Source organism: Terrapene carolina, unplaced genomic scaffold (assembly GCF_002925995.2).
Source record: "Terrapene carolina triunguis isolate 2854851 unplaced genomic scaffold, T_m_triunguis-2.0 Scaffold136, whole genome shotgun sequence".
In the NCBI taxonomy this organism is placed as follows: Eukaryota; Metazoa; Chordata; order Testudines; family Emydidae; genus Terrapene; species Terrapene triunguis.
Window position 1 is genome coordinate 11,863,614 of NW_020664487.1, and position 22,719 is coordinate 11,886,332.

The 22,719-nt window shown below is 43.9% G+C and overlaps 1 protein-coding gene across 11 annotated transcripts in view; it reads right to left on the bottom strand.

Annotated features, from left to right (window-relative positions):
* ADGRL3 (adhesion G protein-coupled receptor L3) overlaps positions 1-22,719 on the bottom strand; it is a 518,922-nt gene that overhangs the window by 176,999 nt on the left and 319,204 nt on the right. For 9 of the 11 annotated variants that reach the window (XM_029911933.1, XM_029911932.1, XM_029911929.1 and 6 more), the window contains 4 exons: positions 19,639-19,944; positions 16,439-16,542; positions 4,170-4,355; positions 1,251-1,289 (listed from right to left, as the gene is read on the bottom strand). In XM_029911933.1, coding sequence (XP_029767793.1) covers positions 1,251-1,289; positions 4,170-4,355; positions 16,439-16,542; positions 19,639-19,944 — 635 coding nt within the window. The remainder of the gene's footprint in view (positions 1-1,250; positions 1,290-4,169; positions 4,356-16,438; positions 16,543-19,638; positions 19,945-22,719) is intronic. The other 2 variants (XM_029911927.1, XM_029911930.1) reach the window with 2 other exon arrangements.

Below are 22,719 nucleotides of genomic sequence, written 5' to 3' on the forward strand. Positions count from 1 at the left end.
GGAGAGCACCCATGGGTATCTGGACCAGTGAGAATCCTCTGAGTGGAGGCACCAGGTGCCAGAAAGGAACACAAGTCCCAAACCTGGAGAGGAGAAGCTGCTCCAAGTATTGGCCCAGAAGAGAAAAAGGAGGCGGGCTTAAGCCACACCAAGGGGGACAGGCTACCCCCACATGGCATTATTCCTTAATGAGGATAAGCCACGTGTGTCATTCAGTAGTATTTGAGCGACCAATGTGCACAGAAGCTTTACCTTACTTTTCTAAAGTGAAAATACATGTGCACAGGCGGAACAGACGCAGCCAAAGCAGGGACTGCTCCACGGGGAAGAGGGGCTAAAATGGGACCCAGCTGCAGCCACCCCTCTCCCAAATCCCACCCCAACCCAGATCTGTGTAAAGTAGACCCCTCCCCTGCACTCTGGGGGCACCAGGAACCAGGTGGTGCTTCCCCGCCACCTCTTCAAGTGGCCTTAGAAGGAGAACATCAGAGAGGAGCTGACTGGAAATTCCAGCCAAAGCAGAGACCTCAGGACGCTCAGAGAACTTCCTATGGTTCTGATGGGTGATTGGCCTGTGCTGATTGGCTGTTTGCTCCAAACCCCCCACGCCCTCTCTGTGTTCTCCACAGCTTCACTTCACACCTGCCCCTCGTACCCTCTTCTCCCCTGCCATGTGCCCCATCCCCTTGCCCTTCCATTTAGCTGATCCCCTCCTGATTAAAACCAAGCTCCCCCACCTCGAAAAGTGGAACCAACACACTATTTGCCATCATCTCATTATTCACGCTGCTGGTGTGCTCCACCCCTACCCCTACCTTGTGTTTCTCTTGTCTATGTATATCGTAAGCTGTTCAGGGAAGGGACAATCACCTACCCTGAGTTTGTACAGCACCTCGCACAATGGGGTGCCAGTCTTGGCTGGCCCTTAGGTACTATAGTAATAAACACGACTAATAAATAATAACAATACTAATAATAATATATACAAAAAACTGCCTTCCCCATTTGGATAACTCAAAAAGTGGCTGAAATAATTTTCTCCAATCTTTCCCCCAATTTTCTAGTGAGTTTCTGCCCCAACCATTCTTGAAAGTTGTAAGCAATGGAAAGCGGAATTATAATGTTATCCTGTAGCCTTAACTAGATAATTTGCTGCCACAAAGGCTAGAGTGATCAGATACACAGACACAAGAACAGCACCAGACATTCAGTCAAACAACTTGACAGATTTATAAAAACACTAGAAATACCTGGACATAGGCCCTGCAAGAGCGCTCCCTTTTCTGAAGCTGAATCCATAAAGACAGCAGATTAAAGACGGAATAGAAAAAACAAGTTAGTGACAGAAGAAAACAAGGGGAAAAAAATAAAGAAAACATCTACACAAAAACTATCATTTTGCTGTTGATGAGTTTCTAGGAGAACATGCAAGCTAAGCAGCAGTGGAATGCTGTAAGGACTGGCTCTAGAAACAGTTGGGTTAGTTCTTTTCAGGAAAGCACAGACTGGAAATTGCCACACAGCTGTTAGTTATGGCAGCAGGCCTTGAGGCAAACTGTAACTATTCTGTAAGCTAAATTTACCTTGCAAATTTGAAATCATACATTGCACATGTCAGACAATGCCAGAGATTTCGAGCCTTATTCTTATTTGCACAAGGCTCCTTTACCTTGCTCTGACAGTGTAAAGGGCTGTTAAAGAGGTGTCAATTACAGCTAAATGAGAAACAGGCTGAATATTTCAGGCTATTTTATCTTTGGGCTTGCCGACACCGTGCTGGGTGTGTGAGCTAACTGGGCCATGAAGCTGCTGCTGGCACATGCTAAAATCTCCCTAGTGTATGTTAACGTAGTTAAAATTTTAACAAAAGAAAACAATGCCCCACCATCACCCCAGTTCATTTCAATTCATTTTACATCAACTTGTATGAAAAAAATAAGAGCCCCGTTTTCGGGCCAAGTACTGAGCGAAGTCCTTTCGGTGGACTTGCACATTTCTCCTAAAGATTAAACGAATATTTGATGGCTGTTGCTTGCTTTCTTTTGCTCTCTCTGACTAAACAGAACAAAACACAAAGTCTTTGCTAATTACTTTTTCTTTTCTTTTCGGTGCATTATCCTTGATCAGCAAAGGGGATAATGGAGCAGTGACTCTACTGCCTATTGTTTGCCCAATACTACTTCCAGCTTTAATCCATGCATTCTTAAATGAACATAGAGCAGTTGCTCCTCTAAAGAATTAAGTGGGGAATGAGGGCAAGTAAATTACTGAGCCTGTCATTTGGATCACTGACTCGTATCACTGATTTGCAGGACTCCACACACTCCAGAATTTTAATGTGCAGCACAATTGATTTGTACTAGTTGACTGTGGAAACCTGAGGGGGGAAAACTGCTAGAGGGGACCACAGGAAGGCAAGGCAGAGTGAGAAACACACTGTCTTGTTATGTTCTTCCCCCCTCTAGCTACAACCACATTTTCATAGAAATGGAGAAATGTCAGAAGGTGAAATAGACAAGGATTAAAAACATATGTTTTGCAAAGCAAAGGTGACTGGATGCTGTATGTAGCTAAGCAATATTCAAAGTAGCAAGCAAATGAGAATCATGTAACCAGTTAGTATGTGACAGTAATTGCCAGTTTTACCCAATGTTGTCAGATATCAACAGAATTTCGTATCTAAAAGCTTTGCAGTACGTCTGTAATACACACTCTTATGGCCCTGTAACAGTTAATGCCCACACTGTTATAGGAGAGCTTGAAGCAATATTAATTAATAGCATCAAGTTAACCCAGCCAACAGCACATGCAAAGCACAGGATGCACAGAACTCTAACTCCTAGAGTTGTTTTTTGGTTTCGCTATAACAATCCAAAAGATCTTTTGTGCTTAAAACAGCGTAAATCGACAATAATAATGCATATTAAAGAGAGAACTTTGCTTTTCATAGAATTATTTGGGTTTGCCTCCCAAAATACAGGAAACACAGAAAATATCTGGTGTATCTGCGATTCCCCCTCCCCACCTCAGACTCAATCTAACCTTGGAACCAAGTTCTGCTCGTAGTTACACAGATGTCTCTGCCATTAAAGCCAATGGTGTAACTCAGAGCAGAATTTGGTACCTCGTTTTAATAATACGGTCTACATAACTGTGTATAAAGAACAGGAGTACTTGTGGCACCTTATAGACTAACAAATTTATTTCAGCATAAGCTTTCGTGGGCTACAGCTCACTTCTTCAGTCAATCTGAGGGATCTATTCTTTGTCTTAAGGGCCAATGCAAGGTCTATATGAACCACCACTTTAATTCCATATAGGTCCTATTTTGTGGGCTAAACTGATACTTAAGTGATGTGTAAGCCCTAGGATGACATTTTACACAGGAGTGGATTTCACCTTAAAGGGGCAAATTTATTTGTATGAACTCCACAGCTAAGAATTCAACTATCAACCACTTCCCGATCTTTAACATTTAAATTGCCATCCACACCCAGCTCCCAAGATAACAATATTTTCCATCTAGACATCACAGGAACTACACAGTAATCATATGATACAAAAGGTAGCCCTGGAAAAAGTTAGACATAAAAAGAACTGTCCAATGTTAAATTACCTTGCCAGGTTGTGCTATTTTAAATAAAAGTGTTTTGCTAATTAACATTCACTTTGTCATTTCCAATACCTTTCCCCTCCTCCCGTCAAGGTAAATTCATTGGCTAGGATTTTTATAAACCCAGATCCCTCATTGTGTGGTTTAGAGTGCAAGGGGCATTTCACAAGTGGATTCAGCAATAGACTCACTGGGCAAAATTCCACTGCCAGTCGCATAGGTGTAAATCCAGAATATTTCCAATTGCCTCAACAGAGTTTCTCTCGAGTTGCACTCATGCATGGTAGCTGGGAACAAAATCAGCCTCATGGAGTTTATTCTGCTAAGCGTTTGAGTGCAGACATTTTCCAACATTAGCAGCACACTTGGCATTAACAACTGTTCCACAACTCGACAGACTAAAAATACATTGCAAATGAAAACGGCCATGTGCTCCCATCTACTTAGAAAGAATCACATTCCAACACTGGCAATAGTGAGGCCTTCTAATACCTCTCTGGAGAAAGCACAACTCTTGCTTATCCTCCTCACCGTTCCCAAGGCCTTCGCTTCTTACCTTGTTTAAACTGCGCGCAGCACTGTCTTTCCCACCTGGAGTCAGGTTTCGGAGCTGCACATCCAGCAAGCCCACCAGTTGGTCCATGGCTCGGACTGAATATGTGATGTCTCCAGCGTTCAAGTGATTTTTCGTCTGCTCTGCAAGCTCTCTGGCAATGTTGGCAGCTGTCTCCCCGGACTTCAGCTAGGAGTTGAAGGACAGGAGAAAACGGAAAGATGTTTCACTGTTCCTGGCTAAGTGGTAAAAAGCGTAGAAGGAAAAGGATCCTATTTTCTCCTTTTAGATGCATGCATAAGGATCATTGTACCATCAGCCTGGATCTTTGCTGTGAATGTAAATATTTTCAATTACCCCTATGTTTTAATCTGTCTCAGTTTGCAAGTATGCTGACCTAAATTACTCATTTTCTTGTGAAAGACAGCTGTGTGTCAGAGTGGGCAAAGCAGAAGAATTCAAAGGTGATGCAAATGTTTAACAATTTTATGCATTTTTCCCTGCAGCAATGCAACAATTTTGTATTTTATTTTAATCATTCTGCAGTCCCTCCTACACACAGAAAGTTAAGACAGCAAACTGTTTTGCAAAATGAAGGTTCAAGCAGGAAACAGAGCACAAGAGATTTCATGATTTAAAATCAGTGGTGCTGAATCTGATTAAACACACACTGCTTTCTTGCCAGTGTGACTGCATTGACTTCAGTGGAGTTGCTTCCCAATTTCCACCAGTGCAGTGAGATCAGAATCAGGCCCTATCACTGCACGGTACTGGAATCTGTGGGCACGTATTCCTTTGTACTGTAAATTTGCCAGCAATTATTGTAACAAAAATAAAGATGTGGAGGTGGGAAAGTAGGTGCAGCTGCTTTACATGGAATTACACAATGGAATTCCTGTTTTCTTCAGCCATACGGTAACATCTCAATACCTGCCCTAGCACAATCAATGTGTAACTATGCATGAGCTTATCATCAAAATAACAGTATCTCGCAAGCCCAGCAGATTACTCGATGATGAAGAAAGAAGTTACATTTCAGCTACTGGTCTCCTCAGCAAAACTGACTTCTCATAAAAAGGAACAAAATGAGACTGCTATAACCCACCTTAACTAGGAAACAAACAGCAATTTTCATAACTTTGATTTAATAAGTAGAAGCGTATTCAGCCATTCAAGGCACTGCTGAAAAGAAGAGCTGTTTAATACGTTGGCCATTACTGCAATTTGGGAGCCATATTAAACAGCGGGAGTGCTTCACCTCAATCACTTTATTGTTTAATCTTAAAGCTTGAATTTAATGGCTTACTGCATCTTCTGACTGGCAGCATGAAAACACACAAAGTCAACTTCAAACAAGGGACCAAGCTTTCCTGTGCCGCCACAGAGGAGTCTCCAGTAGGGACCGGCAAATTGGCTATTTGGATTATACTGGAGTTTAGAGATTTTAATATCTGCATCATTAACAGACTCCTGAATCTCAGTATCACCTAAACCAAACCTGAACCTGGCATTGCCCTGGCACATTTGTTTCCTTTTTGGGCTTTCATCCTTACCTTGAGCTGTTTTACCTTGCTGGCTTTGTAGTAGGGGCGAAGGGAAATTGTACAGAAGCGGGTATAAACGAAGTTACAAATTCCCTCCAGGGTGAAAGGGCCACTATCAAATTATCGTCCAATAGACAAAATCAGATATTTCTCTTGTTCACCCATTTTGGGTGCCTATTTAAATGCTGGATTGTAGAAACATAGAAATAGCAGGCAGAGCTTCTGTCTCCATGTAAATCAATTAACTGTCTTTATAAATGAATAACTACCATCAATTCAACAGCAACGACTGTCTGATTTAATGAAACCAGAGGGAAGATGCTCATATACTCATCTTCAGAGAATTGTTCTTTCCATTGAAGCAATGACAACTTATATTCAAGGATTAAATTATTTTAACCTTACTGTTCATGCATCTCATACCACCGAGACCAGATTCTACTTTTAAAAGGTGCCTGCCACTCTCTGCTCTGATGAGCAGTCAAAGAGCTCTGCATTCTAGTATGGTGGCTGACTTCTTGTCCTCTTCAGATACTGCTAGTAGCCTTGCAGAATGGTAACAGCTATTCCACACATTCCTCCCTTTTGTTCTAAAACAATTCATTTTAAACTTTTATCTTTCATTTCCTCTAATTCCTAAAATAACTGGTAACCTTCAATTGAGTCACTGGGGCTTATAAATTTCTTCTTCTTCTGTGTGTGTGTGTGTGTGTGGAGCTGAGCCGGTAGATGGTTTCAGAAATACCACTGCTTCCTGCAGTTGTGTTGGTACGTCCATCATATTGTTAATGAGTGAGCCCAGTGGTTCTAGGCCACATGTGTTTGTATCCTTCCAGGTGCCACAGGTCATTGTGTTTAAAGTAGGTCTCCAGGTTGTAATGAAGATGAGTCCGCCAAATACAAGAGTCCTCTTCCTTTGCAGTCAGCACTTCGTTTTATTCAGTTTCAGTGCATTGTCCCTAGCAACCTACGGAATTTTATACAGGCCTGTCATTGGGTTCTTATTCTGTGTTGTCCCAAATGATAAAAGCATCTATGCGGCCCAGGAGCTGCTACACCGTTCTATAGAATATAACAGAGGCTAAACAAACACCAAAATAAAGGCGTTGGAAATGGTGCCTGTCAAAAGACATTAAAATGCCATCAAGAACTCTCTTGAGTTAGGAACATTTGCCAAAACTAATCTGATGCATCCAGAAGGGTAAAGACTTTGAACCCTGCCATTTCCCCCCCCAGATTTCACATCTGGCTGGCATGTGATAGAGCTCCCGCCTCACGTTGGCATATTCAGGCCCAAAAGTTTTCTCCAACCACTGCCAGCAGAATGCACCCAGGGTCTGTAGGTTCCTCCACTGTAAGTTGCTCCTCACAGCCACAGGAATGGTGCTGGCTGCACATATGATAAAAAAGGCGCACAGACTTAAGGCCACTTGCCATGTTACTGTTAACGTCCCTAAATCCTTTAAGCATTTTTCCACTTAAGTTATAATGTTCTGAGTCAAGTCCTGTTATACATAGATTCTAGGACTGGAAGGGAACTCGAGAGGTCATCGAGTCCAGTCCCCTGCCCTCATGGCAGGACCAAATACTGTCTAGACCATCCCTTATAGACATTTATCTAACCTACTCTTAAATATCTCCAGAGATGGAGATTCCACAACCTCCCTAGGCAATTTATTCCAGTGTTTAACCACCCTGACAGTTAGGAACTTTTTCCTAATGTCCAACCTAAACTTCCCTTGTTGCAGTTTAAGCCCATTGCTTCTTGTTCTATCCTTAGAGGCTAAGGTGAACAAGTTTTCTCCCTCCTCCTTATGACACCCTTTTAGATACCTGAAAACTGCTATCATGTCCCCTCTCAGTCTTCTCTTTTCCAAACTAAACAAACCCAATTCTTTCAGGCTTCCTTCATAGGTCATGTCCTCAAGACCTTTAATCATTCTTGTTGCTCTTCTCTGGACCCTCTCTAATTTCTCCACATCTTTCTTGAAATGCGGTGCCCAGAACTGGACACAATACTCCAGTTGAGGCCTAACCAGCGCAGAGTAGAGCGGAAGAATGACTTCTCGTGTCTTGCTCACAACACACCTGTTAATACATCCCAGAATCATGTTTGCTTTTTTTGCAACAGCATCACACTGTTGACTCATATTTAGCTTGTGGTCCACTATAACCCCTAGATCCCTTTCTGCCGTACTCCTTCCTAGACAGTCTCTTCCCATTCTGTATGTGTGAAACTGATTTTTCCTTCCTAAGTGGAGCACTTTGCATTTGTCTTTGTTAAACTTCATCCTGTTTACCTCAGACCATTTCTCCAATTTGTCCAGATCATTTTGAATTATGACCCTGTCCTCCAAAGCAGTTGCAATCCCTCCCAGTTTGATATCATCTGCAAACTTAATAAGCGTACTTTCTATGCCAATATCTAAGTCGTTAATGAAGATATTGAACAGAGCCGGTCCCAAAACAGACCCCTGCGGAACCCCACTTGTTATGCTTTTCCAGCAGGATTGGGAACCATTAATAACAACTCTCTGAGTACGGTTATCCAGCCAGTTATGCACCCACCTTATAGTAGCCCCATCTAAATTGTATTTGCCTAGTTTATCGGTAAGAATATCATGCAAGACTGTATCAAACGCCTTACTAAAAGTCTAGGTATACCACATCCACAGCTTCTCCCTTATCCTCAAGACTCGTTATCCTATCAAAGAAAGCTATCAGATTGGTTTGACACGATTTGTTCTTTACAAATCCATGCTGGCTATTTCCTATCACCGTACCACCTTCCAAGTGTTTGCAGATGATTTCCTTAATTACTTGCTCCATTATCTTCCCTGGCACAGAAGTTAAACTAACTGGTCTGTAGTTTCCTGGGTTGTTTTTATTTCCCTTTTTATAGATGGGCACTATATTTGCCCTTTTCCACTCTTCTGGAATCTCTCCCGTCTCCCATGATTTTCCAAAGATAATAGCTAGAGGCTCAGATACCTCTTCTATTAGCTCCTTGAGTATTCTAGGATGCATTTCATCAGGCCCTGGTGACTTGCGGGCATCTAACTTTTCTAAGTGATTTTTAACTTGTTCTTTTTTTATTTTATCTGCTAAACCTACCTCCTTCCCATTAGCATTCACTATGTTAGGCATTCCTTCAGACTTCTCGGTGAAGACCAAAACAAAGAAGTCATTAAGCATCTCTGCCATTTCCAAGTTTCCTGTTACTGTTTCTCCCTCTTCACTGAGCAGTGGGCCTACCCTGTCTTTGGTCTTCCTACAATAAACATCAGTCCCAATGGCTAGCCTGATTCCAGGCCTAAGATATGTGTTCCAGCCCTTGTAACAATTTCAGCATTTACTTCTCTGTATGTCATATATCAGGGTGATACGGCATCTTCCCGATGCAGAAACAGGGCAATGTGTGTTCTCAGATATTTGCTTATTTCATAAATTGGCATCTCTGTCAGAATGTGTCACAGTCATACCGGTAACACCTTGATTTCAGTACCTGCGTCCACTTTATATGCAATTGCCATTCCCTGGGCTTTAAGGGTAATAGGCCAGTCTTTGCCAATGACGACTGCGATATGGAATCGCTGTACAGCTTTTCACCACTGAGGTTATCAATGTAATCCTTCAAAGCATTTACCTTTTCCTTTTGCCTGCATGGGTTTGCAAATTGGTTGCACTCACAACAAATGCTGCACTTTTGGCCAGACGCTAGGTAGTCTGTATGTGCATATTCACTTCGTCAATTCCTACACAGACATCAGCCTGCCTTCTGGTTTTGTGCTCTTCCTTGTGCTGACTGTGACCCCCTGGGTTTTCTTCTCATGTCCGTCCTTTGTGCCCCTCTGAGCGATACCCTCATGTGTGCTTCCTTGACTCTCGTCTTCATGGAAAGCTTGTGACTGCAGTTTGGCTTGTTCCATTGCTTCGCAGATCCGTATGGCTGTTTCTAGGGTTAGCTCACCATCTCTCAGCAAACTTCCTTCCTCAAAGCTCACTGCCATCCTCTTTCTAATGGGGAAATATGTCAGTGGGGCCAAAAATAAATATCACACAAATGTCTCTTGAGCTTCCAGGCTATAAAACACTTTCCAACCACATCTTTGCTGTTATTGTTCTCATGCGGAAGAGGAGTCTTTTATGACTTACTTTCTTCCAGCGCACACAACAATCTTCAAGCTGTGCTAGGACTCTATCAAAATTAGAACCACCCACAGGTAAGAGCTGGAAACTATTACAACTCCATAAGGCCTCTGCACCAGATGAAGTTAACATTAGGGTCACTTTCCTGGCATCACTCGGGTCTCCATTCACAATAGTCAGCTATAGTCAAAATCTGTCTTTAAAATGCTTCAGTGAATCCACCTCTGTTTACAACTGTAATCAGCAACTACATTATCTAATGATTACTTCACATATATCTAACAGCAGGCAAACCAGAGCTTGCACTTAGGTGCAGCCTGAAGCTATCTATTACGCTGAGCAGTCACAAAGTCCAGCTTCTATAGAAGACGATCATCTATTGACCACTACTGCCATCTCCCACAGCCTTGCACAATAACAATCAGAACAAACAAACAAATTAGCGAGACAAACACCGTTGATCAGAGGTGTCAAACACCTGGCCTGTTTGATGCACTCATGTGTCCTACATATGCTTTCATTTCAAATACGTTTCTAGCCCTCATGACCGTGAAGTTAACCTTCCAAATTAGAAGCAAGGATTGTCTTCTTGGGTACCTCTACACAGCAAAGAAAAACCCACGGTACCAAGTCTCAGAGCCTAGGTCAACTGACTCGGACTTGCAGGGCTTGGACTGTGGGGATTAAAATCACAGTGTAGACATTCTCACTTTGGGCTGGAGCCTGGGCTCTGAGGCCCTTCCCCCTGGTTGGATTTGAGAGCCTGGGCTCCAGCCTGAGTGGAAACGTCTACACTGCTAATTTTAGCCTCATGAGCCCGAGTCAATCGACCCAGGCCCCGAGACTCGACGCCGCGGGTTTTTCTTTGCAGTGTAGAAGTACCCCTTGAGTCTGCAGATAGTCAAGCAATAGCTGAGGGAATGCTGACACCCCCACTCCTTGTTCATATAACTGGAGTGTGTGTTGACGCTAAAACCTAATGACAACACTCTCCATGGTATCATTAACCATTTAATTGCCGATCATTTTATCAGCTGGACCGGGGAACAGGCTGGGTGAGAAGCCCATGCAGGTGGGGACTGGGAGCAGTTGCAGGGAAGGAGATGCAGAGGGAAGAAAATTAAGAGAGACAAACAAAGAGAGAGATGGGGGACGAAGACTGAGAAAGGAGGATGGAGAAAGGAGAGAGAGAGAGAGAGCAAGGGCAGAAATAGCTGTGGTCTTAAGGTGAGAATACTTTCCCACTGAGCGAGGCTGAATAGGACATAACTCCTAATAATGAAAATGACAGTAAAGGTTTACCCGGGATTTTCCAAACTAGGAACCTAAAGTTGAACTTGGAAATCTTCACTTAGGCTCCTAAGTCAGTAACAACATTCACAAAGTATTGAACATTCCACCACTCCCACCAACTTTATTCAGAGCCACTGGCTTCTCAGCACTTTGGCCAAGATGCCTGAACATGGACTTAAGAGCCAACTTCAGACTCCTCCATGGCTTTACTTACCATACTAAGCAAGGGATTTTCAAAAATAGCTAAGGGATTAAAAGTTAATATGACATGGGCTCCGGCATCACTTACGTGAATCTGAAAACCTCCCCAAGGGCCATGAGCTACACTTTATCTTTGTGCAGCCCCCTCTTGATACCCATGGGAGATCCTTTAAGGGTAGCAGAGGTGCCCAAGTTCAGACCTCAGTCCAGGGACCAGGTTATAAAATGGAATTTGGTCTTCTCCAAAAATGAGTTTCAAACCCCTGCATAGAGAATGATAGATATAGTATACCTACCCACCTATGTCTGTGTGTACACACACACACTGAGTGACAGACAGACATACCACAGACAGACAGATACTTTCGACTGGCCAGAGGTGAAGAATCAATGACAAACAAATTGAAATATTTTATGCAAAGAATTTCATGAAATTTGTATAATTATGAAATGTATTGAGTACATTATATGACAAATAAAAATGCCTACATAGATAGACGGATTCCACCCACTGTGCTGTGAAGATTGGCATTGCATCCCAATACCTGTATAACTAGCACACAATTTCACGTCCCGCAATGCACCTTCCCTGTACCATACGCATATAGCCACATTCATTACAACGTGCACTCTTAGAATATCATCTTTAAAATTCTGGGGTCCATCTGCACACTGGCTAGCCATCTAATTCAAACTTGCACTTAACTTTCATTATGTAACTGCTGTGAAGCAGCAACAGCACAGTTGAGAATTCCCAAATATCGCCTGCTCATAGACTCCTTAGGGAAACATAACAGAATTTTGAAAGCTATGTTCCACAAACCAAAGGAAGAAAAAAAACCTTAATGGGTGAGGTTTATTTTCCTAAAGAAAGGCAATTCTTGTATAAAAGCCCTATCTTATACAGTGGAGTCGCATCATAGGTGCATTTAACTTACGCAATTTTAACTATATGCGCTCGGCAAAACAAAACAAAAGAGAAAAATAACCATTTAAATACTGTACCTGTAGTGTGGGCGATTCCGCCCACCATGCCACTCAGTGAGCGTTTGACTATACGCGATTTTCACCTTACGCGCTGACTTCAGAACCTAACCCCCATGTAAAATGCGACTCCCCTGTAGTCCTTATGCATGTAAAACTCCCATTGGTGTCAATAACTGAATAAGCACAAAGTAAAGACTACATATTTGGCCCTATGGAGCATGTCCCTTAACAGTGAGTATGTCTCGTCTAAGTAGCTTTCCTGCTGTCCCTGTCAGGCTGACAAAACCATGTGTTTGGTTCTGTTTTTTGTAGATCCTGTGCCTGGTACATTTGGGCCCTGATCCTGATTGGGAGCTCTAGGTGTGATCACGATACAAACATTACAAATGGGCCCAAGACTTGGAGAAGACAGAAACAGGAGCACAGAAAGATGGACACTGTTTTCTCTCACCTCATCCAAACAGCTGGTGGTGGAGGGGAAAGAGGGAGGGAAGCTGAGGAGGGAGAGATGGCTGAGCAGAGGGAACTCATTTTTCTCGCTCTGTTAACAAATTCCTACCACACACAAATCCCTGCCCTGCCCCCAGTCCCTGCCCGATCTCCCTTGCTCAGAAACGTTCCTCTTTCTTGCATAGGTCACCTCAGGCTTCTGCAATGGTGTCACTGTTAAGGTGACACACAAATCTTTGTCTGTCTTCATATTTGACATACAGTAATGTGAACAAGCAAGCTGTGTACCCTGGATGTGTGTGTGTGTGGGTTAATTGTATTTAAATGTATTTTATTTATTCATTTTTTGGTTTCCTGCTTGTTTACTTTCCGCTCCTATCTAAGAGAAATGGCCCGGAATATTCTGATGCAAAGGAGGCTGTTTTTTCACACGGCTAGAAGATGAGATAAGGAGACAGTTGTTCTCCCAGGCAGCACCCACAACTAAAACAGCCGCTGGGACATCTTCAGAGAAATCACACACTGGGCGGAAAGGCTGTGACTGATGAAAGCAAGCGGTAAAACAAACAGCGTAAGGCTGATAACATGACCTCAAAATCAGGACAATGCAACGGATCCAAAGATGACCTTTCTGCTGTCTCTTACTACATGTAGCAGTGCATAACTCAATACACTTGGCAAGTTTATTCTCCTGCTGTGTTATGAGGGCACTGTAGGCATCTACAATAGAGTTAAAGTAAATGTCAGGAGGCCAATGAATTGCTGCGGTGGATATCCATTCCGAATCCCCATCAAGCACAATGACTGTAATGGAAGCTAATACAGGATTGTAAAACTTTTAATACTATGCTCTGTGTGGGTGAATGGCTGGTGCATAGTAAGAGCAAATGCTCCTAAAAGAAGCATAAGGAGTCAGTGATGTTTTTTTATTGAGTGGGGGCCAGCCTATTTTTAGGGACACAAAATTAAGAGGCCCGATTGACTAAAGCTCTTAACGGTTTCACTGAATGCTGTATGGGGGACTCCCACCCTCTGCCTCTATAGCCCGGATCCCAGAGACAACAGTAGGAGGAACTCTAATGGGACAGGAGCATGAGGGCCGGGAAGAGGGAGCATGCAGGCAGAGCCCCTCTCTGCCAAAAGAGTATTTCTCCCAATGCTGCCACCTCCTTCAAGCAGTGCTGCTCCCCCCACGTCTCTGGCATGAGAGGTAGAGGGGAGAACAGAACCATGGAGATCGATCAGTGAACGTAGGGAGGTGAGCCAGCTGTGCTCCCTGTCACTGCAGCAGAGTTGGCTTCAGTTCCCGTGGCCTGCTCTCCCCCTTGCCCATATCCCTGGGCTCCTAGAAAGGAGCCCGGGCAGAAGGATGTATCACATGCAGCTGCAGCCGTGTTGGAAAGCAGGCAAGGGAAGGCCCTGGGTGGCCTCTGGAGATGAAAGGCTTTGGGAGAAGTGCAGGAGAAAGCTGGCAGTGGCTCCTCCCCATCCACCCCTCACAGCTAGCAACAGCCCTTCTGGATTTTACCCCTGGAATTTACACACACACACACACACAGAAACACACACACACACAAAGCCATGAATAACTACGGCGAGGTTTATCCAAGAGGCTAAGGCATTCCGAGCAGCAAGGTGGCTGGGCCTTTACAGCCAGGTTAGCAAGAGTCCAGCAGTGCCCACTTAGACACCTAAACCAGGGCCACAGCCCTTGGCAGTCAATGGGAGTTTTTCCACTGACCTCAGTGGATTTCTGATCAGGGCCCTACATGGCTGGATTTTCAAAAGAGCTCAGGTCCCACTTAGGCACCTAATGAAATCGCCAAGTCTTCCAAAGCTGAAGAAGAATGGAGCTGCTTGGATGCAGATGGCTTTGGGGAACCCAAGCCCCGTTGTCAGTGCTGAGGACTTTTGAAAACCCGGCCCTTAATTTTCAGCCTGTTTTGAAAGCGCCTCACAAATGAAACGGAACAACTCTACTGCCCAAATGACATCTGGGGTGTGAAATAAAATAAGTCTAATCTTGATGGGGATTTCATCAGTACAGGTTATTATCCCCCCCGCCGCAAACGGCTAATGGCCCAGCCATCTTCAGCAAGCTGCAAGAGGTCTCCCAGCTGCCGAGATGAATTATGACTAGCATGAGTAATATTAACCCCTCTGGGATAAGTCAATGGGTAATACAATAAAAACCGCACAGCTGCTAATGGCAGCAAACACAGTCTTTATTAATGAGCAAGTCTGATCACATCATGAGAGAGTTACCCACCCTTCTGTCCGGGCCGTGCTGCAGTAAAGTCGAGGGGCACCAGGCTCCCAATGTCTGCAGTGTGCAGAGCAGTCCGGTACTAATCATTATCCTGCCATGTTTTAGGGAGGGGATATAGCTTATCTGTCATGCCACCTATGGGGGGTGGCTGTGTTAATGGTCTGGCCAGGTTACTGAGCCTCAAGGTAGTTAAAAAAGGAGTGCGAGAGAGAGAGAGAGAGACAAAAGAGCAATGCTGTTTCCTGCAGGGTCTCCCCATAGTGTTCATTTGCAAGGCCTACTCGGAAGAGCAATCCTTCAGACACGCAGCAGCACAGCTAGTTTGTCAAACCAGGACACTTTTCCTTAGTCATAAGGAGTGAATAAATTCACATCAATTGCTATAAGAAGGATTCAGCCCGCAGACTCTGTGGTGTAAACACACATCTGGTCTCCATTTGTAATGCAATCAGCTGACAGCACCACTGAGCACTGATAACAAAAATGTTCAGTGTATTGCAGCCAAACTGGGCCTGTTCATTTCTGAGTCGGAGAGCTTTTACTGTCACATGTTAATGTACTTTTAACACTGATAAATGATGAAGAGCTACAAAACATTCATCATATAACTTTGTCAAAAGATAGGGGTTAGGTTGTTTTTATTTCCATTGGCTAATCCAATATACTCCGGTTCCTAGTTCCCTTTCCTCTGGAATGCTGGTTTTACATCCCCATTAACTATTCTCTCTGTAGTTTTCCATGCAGTGGAAAGTCTGATCAAAAGTAACAAAAGCCATTGTTTGACTGCACTGGGGGCCAGAATGTAAGCGCCAGAAACGTTCACAGGGACTAGGCTTTCATGCCTTAAGAGAAATTGAAAATAGCGAGCCAGTCTTCAATATGGAAACCCAATTGTACTGTGCAATTGTGTCATTGGGAAAGATTTCATTACAGGATTATTCTATGGTTACAAAGAACCAGAAAAATCATTAGGACACATGAGGGAAAAAGATCCCTTTCTTGATAATCTCATATTTCCACATTCTTGTATCACTTTATCCCCTCAAACTCAAGGTCTCTCCTCTCCTTTCCCTTTTCTAATTGGCTGCGTTAGTTTAAATCTTATTTTCCAATTCTCCCCATCCTCCCAGTGCTACAGGCACCAGGCCTTTAAAATTCCTGCTCCACCCCATTCTATAGCCCAAGGATGGCTTGCTTTTGCGCCAGGGCATCACAAGTTGTTGGCGTGGCCATCACATCTGTTATTATTATGTTTTGGTTTAAGCACTGTTTCCTTTGTCACCTTTGGTACCAGAGATGCCATATAAATATGATGCAATGTAACTGACAAAACCCCAGCACACAGGCTCAATTAAGGTTCTTTGACAGTAGAACTTTACCTTCTGTGTGATGTGGTTGACCCAGGGAGAAGAGCAGTTGCTGAGGTCCGGCCCTTGTGGGTCCCAGATCCCATCAGGAGCAAGACACAGGAAAGTTGAAACACCTAAAAAGACAACACAGGGAGGACTCTATTATCTGCTAGCAAATGTGTTAATAAGCCAGGGTTTATTTTCACAGGCTTCAATCATTTCATAATGAGAGAAAGTGTACCCAACATTTGCAACCCATGTAAGCTATGTTTTGAGGACCTCAATGGGAAGATATGTCTGGCCCACATTACTATAGTATCCCAGCACCTTACAATCTTTAATGTATTTATCCTCACAATGCCTCTGGGACGAAGGGAAGTACCATTATCTCCATTTCACAGCTAAGGAACCAAGGCATTGACAGACTACTTGCCTTGTCCAAGGTCACACAGGGAGCCCGTGACAGAGGAGGAAAGTGAACCTGGGTCCCACAAGCCCTAGGCTACTGCCCTAACCAACAGGCAAGGCTTTCTCTTTGCTTTGCCCCCCGTGACTCCAAAATCAGTCCCTCAGACTCACCATCCCTCTCCCCTGCCGTTTGATGAAGATTCTGCGGCACTGTAAAGCCCTGGAACCGCATGGATGGAAACACACCAAGTTTGATAGCTACAAATAAGATGCAATATGGTCCTTTTAACTCATGCTCCCCCCATCCCCACCACCACACACCTAGTGACAAAAGGGACTTTAGGGGAGAAGCTGCTTAGCAAATACTTCCTAAGCACTCTCCTGAAAAAAAAACAGCAAAACATACCAGGAGCTTACAGACAAAGAGAAACTCAGTCTCAATGGCTCAGCAAGACAGCTTTAGAAGGCAAGGAAGCAGAGATGTAGATTAAAGAGCCTGCATCCCATAAGGTGCTCTGCACTGAAGAGCCAAACTTTCCAATAGGGAAGTAAATGAGATGTGGGGCCTCATGTTACACCCATGGAAGTCAAAGAGTGCTTTGCCGATGGCTTCAAAGGGAGCAGGAACAGGTGCACTGACAACACATGGCAGCTTTAATGAATTATATGAATCACAGAAATTAGAGCTCGGAAAGGCCTATTGGCCGCTCTGGACCATCCTCTGCCTGTGGGGAATTTTTCCATATTCCAAAATACTTCATCCAATCTAGTTTTCTATAACTCCTGCAATGGGGCATAGAGATTCCCTACAAAGGCTATTCCACAGCCTCATAGACCTCGCTGTTAGGAGATGGCTCCTGATATTCGGCCTAACTTTTCTTTTGCTTCCTTTCTTCCCTTCATTTTATGACCAGGACTTTATAGACGATTATTTTATTCTCCCCTGGGTCGTCATACAGCTGAGCAATGGGCCTGATCCTCCAATGACCTAAACTTTGTGTATTCATTTACATCTGCATAAAGTGCCTCTAAAAGGCACCACAAGTACTATTTTATACCCACTCTGCACTCACTGGGTCCAATTCTCCTCTCACAAACACAGGGTTTATATCTATTTTACTCTATTCACTTCACCTGGTGTGAAAGAAGGATCAGAAGCAGTGCACACAGATGTAATGATGACACAAGATGCACAGCACTGAAAAACTAAGACCTAACATGTTTTGCTCTTTGAAACTTTTCTCCACTTCTTTCAACCCTGTATTAATTTTTTGTTGCTCTTTAGTGAATTCCCGCCACCTTCCTCATATCTTATTGGCATACAGGTTCTCAAAATCGGATACTAGAACCAGTACCAGGTTTACAATGACACCAATGGAACTGTGGTACCAGGCCCATGCTCAAAAGAGGCCCTGCCTGCTCGCTCCACCTCCACTCGGCCTCTTCCCCACCTGCCGCTTCCTCCTCTAATAAGAAAATAAGAATGGCCCTACTGGGTCAGACCAAGGGTCCATCTAGCCCAGTACCCTGTCTTCTGAGAGTGGCCAGTGCCACCTTGCCCCAGAGGGAATGAACAGAACAGGTAATCATCAAGTGATCTATTCCCTGTCGCTCATTCCCTCCAAAAAGGGAGAAGAGCTTTTAACCCCAGACAGAGCTTGAACCTATAGTCTCTAGTGTAGCAGGCTAATGCCTGCTACATTAGCCTACTGGGGATACAACCCAATCTCCCCCTCTGAGCAGGGGCAGGGCCTTGAGGTGGAGCACCAGCAGGGTCTTGGGGCAAAGAGGCCGTGCAGGGGCGGAGCATGGGCGGGGCCTTGGGTGGGGGTGGGGCCATGGTCCAGGTGCCAGGGCACAAAAAAAATTAATCCGTCCCTGACTAGAACTGGCTAAAAATCTCCTGAACATTTTCACCAAAAAAACAGACAATTTTTTCTTAAACATTTTGGCCAAAAAAAAAAAAAAATCCTGTTGTTTGATATGTCAGAGAAAAAAATAATTTTGAACTTTTGCTTTTCAAAAAAAAAATTCCCATTTTTTGGCCAGCTCTCCTGTATGTATTTGACGAGGGAATCTGACTTTCCTTGCCCTGGAACTTCAGTGGGTGCTGGAGTTGTGTGGTAGTTCGGACAAATCAGCCACTCCCAGTTAGGTGCCTAGCTATGGATCAGGGAGCCCAACTTGATGCACCCCAGTTTGAGAATCTTGGCCACAATCTTTAAAATGGTATCAGTTGAAACAGCCAAAATCCCACCATGGCACAGGACAAGACTTAGGATAAACTTCAAACAACCCAAACCTCAGCAATCAGCCCAGGCACGGCTCATCCATATACAGAACAAAGACAATAAAGTGTATTGCATAATGTACTCAACAGGACATGTCCCTTGGGGTACCAAGGCCTGATATTGCCAGATGCTGGGCAGCCTTCCTCTCCCATTGTTTTCTCTGGGAGTTGAAGGTGTTCAGGATCTTGCAGGGAGTGCTAGGCATACTCAGGAGCTGGTCCTTCATACAGCTGGGAGTTCGTCAGCTGCCTGCCACACTTCCTAAATAACCATTAGCTTATCCCACTGGTGACAGGCCATGTGGGCCTGCCTGCCAGGAGACGGTGTGTACGTTATAAATGGTAGTAGCAAGCAGATCTCTGACCAAGTCACTGAAAGAACCAGTCAAACGGAGACGGAGGCAGAGCATCACAGAATTAAAGGCCAGAAGGAACCACCAGATCATTGAGTCTGACTTCCTATAGATCACAGGCCAACATCACCACCCAGCATCCGCACATAGCTGGCTCAGGCCATTTCAATGGGGCTCACCTACTGTTCCCATAGGGCACGGCTGCTTTGCCATCTGTCCTTGCCGGGTCCTAAACCACATGATCTCACGGGCTTCCACAGCCTCACAGCTCTCTGCCCCTACAGCAGGGAGCTGGGAGGAGGCAGGTGGAAGGGGTGTAGTCATTTCATCAGGGACATCCACCACCAGGGAGGGCGTGCTCGTGCTCCTGTTCCTTCTGCCCGCGGCTGAGGTGGTGGTGGTGCGCCCGGTGCTCGTGGCGGTGAGGAGAAGAGGGGTGCTGGTGGTGGTACTTCCCATGCCATGCGCCCCAGATGTCGATACTTCTGAAACAAAGCAAAAGTACGTTAAAAAAAAGTGCAATTGCTGATCTCTTTGGCTTTGAGATGTTCTAACATAGAGGACACATAAATATTTCATGATGCACTGTTTTCTCTACAAAATTAGCAAGGACCATAGGAAGCGACTGCATCAAAACTGTGTCCTAGTACCAAACAACTCATTAATTACAGCTTTGCTAAAGGTAGGCTTTCATAGTCCTTCCCAACACATAGCAAAGACACTCTCCTTACAGAGTGCAACTACATTACAAAACAAATAGGAGGTGTTCGGTTTCTTCCAATCAAACATTAACTCCTTATGAATCCGTCTGCTGCTGACTACTGTAGGCCAGGGTGCTATATAAATAGGCTTGGACGAATTTGATTTTTATTGCTAAATCTCAGCCAACGTCGACTTCACCTACATACACAAACCGATGAAAAAAATATGTCCATTGATAATAATTACAATGTATAGATAGGTAAAATAAGAGAAATGCCACTTGAGAACTTCTTAGTGTCAAAAATCCAGAGATTTACACTTTTGAATGAGGCTCATTACAAATGGTCTAGCAAATGAATGGTAAAAACAGGCATGATCTGTTGATTTAAAGATATTTACTTTGAATATTTTGACGTGAGGTTGACAATTTGTGTTTTAATGGTTCACAAAGCTTTAACTTTTTGAATCTCAAATCTACTGTCTAAATAATTGTCAGACCTTCCCCAAACCCAAAGCCATGGATATTTAAATAGATAAAATGGGGGGGGATGCTTAAAACCTATAATTTTGCACAACTGAAAACGTAAATTGATAGAAATCTAAAATGATTCTTACAAATAAACATCAATATGATCTGTCAAAATGATCAAGAACTAAAAATTGAATTCTACCACGCCTCCATAGAAGTATCTAAAATGACAACAGAATAGAGTAGATCTTTCCAAAGTGGTATTAACTGATGGATGGCTAACTGTGGCTGAACTAGAAAAGCCTTCACCAGGAACTGCTGCTCAAAGAGATTCCCAGCACCCCGCTCAATGTCAGCCCTAGTGCAGAACTGCACTAATGACTACCACCAATGACGGAGTGAAACATCCTTCATGTCTACATCACCCTCTTGCAACAGTCCCTGATAACAGTCCTGTCCTGTGCGGAGTCATTCCAGCCACAAGCGCACATCCAGGGATTAGCCCAGAGGTGGTTTATGGAACTAATTCATTTACATTCCGTAACAACTCCCGTGCTAATGCCTGATCCTACCAGTAATACCGGCGCCCTCACAACGTAGCATGTATGGTGGCCTTAAAGGAACACCTCACAGAAGGCACATTCCTTGATGGTTTAATTATTAAAAGGATGTTCCATTACAACTGTTACTGACAAGAGGGGCCCGGCAGCAATGAGAGGTTAACTAATTTAAAACAACATTAACCTGCTCTGTGTTGCATAATTGCTCTGCTAAGTATTGTGTGTGAAAATATGGAGAGACAGTCCCCTTGTAATTACATTATTTTGCCTGCTATTTAGACCCACATGTTGTCACTGATTAGGACTTCCGAAAAGCTGACCAAATAGAGCACTCGTATTAGGTTCTTCATTACAATTTGCACTTCAGGCTGAGACAGAGCTGTGGGTCCTGGCTCCCTACTGTCTTGTATCTTGTGCATTCATTTAAAGTGCCACCATTCCAATGAGTACACAATGCACAAGGGTAGAGGAGAACTGGCTTCCTGTTATCCCCACCATCGAAGGAATGGATGCCTTTTCCACCACATTTCCTCACTGAGCAGCGACATTCGTGCCCCACCCCATGACAGCATATCATACACTTCTGCTAGGAGACTGAGGCCGCCTGCTTTTTCGCTTGGCATAACATTTTGCTCCTCTCTTGCAACTAGGGCTTGCTGAAGTGACCAGTTTGGGGAGGATCAAGAGTCCCACAAGCCCAGTTTCACAGCAGGAGAGTCACTGCAGCCCATGACACTACACAACACCATTTAAAGATATGTTGGCTTTTGCTCCATAAAAGCAAATATACCCCTTGAGGCCATGGAGACAAACACTTTACTTAGTCCAGCCGTGAGTGCAGGGGACTGGACTAGATGACCTCTCGAGGTCCCTTTCCGGTCTTACATTTCTATGAGTCTATGAATGTAGTGTCTGAGCACCTCATCATTGTTAATGTATTGATCCTCACAGCACCCTGCGTGGTAGGGACAGGCAATCCTCCCCATTACACAGGTGGAAAACAATCTCTCTCTTCTATATTGAGCACTATGACTAGCTAGCTAAACATTCTTGGATGAATCTTAAGTTTTTATTGGGGAGATTTTTATAGGATTCTATTATCAATTTCTTGCTGTTTACATTTTTTTAAAAAAATCACTGTTTCTGTGATCACTGTTTCTGTGATTATTCGTTCAATGTACTTGTTTTACGGCTTTCCTCAATGACAATCACATTGGGCCCAACCCTGCGAGCTCTTCATTCAGCATCAGTTGCATGTGTTTCGCACCTTTGGGGATCAGGCCCTTTATTATTAACCTCCTGACACTAACTTGCCAGCATTAAACACTGTGGTCTATACATGTGCATACAAGACCTGGATTTGTCAGGAGGCGGCTTTGAAAATCAGGGAAGTTTAATCTACCACAGGGCCGCTGATCATATTTTCCAGCATGTTCACACTGACTCACTTTCACCCTGTGTTCTGGGTTTGAATGAATGTCAAAACAAGGCAAAGCAAAACTTCACAGAAATCACCAGGTTTCCCCTTG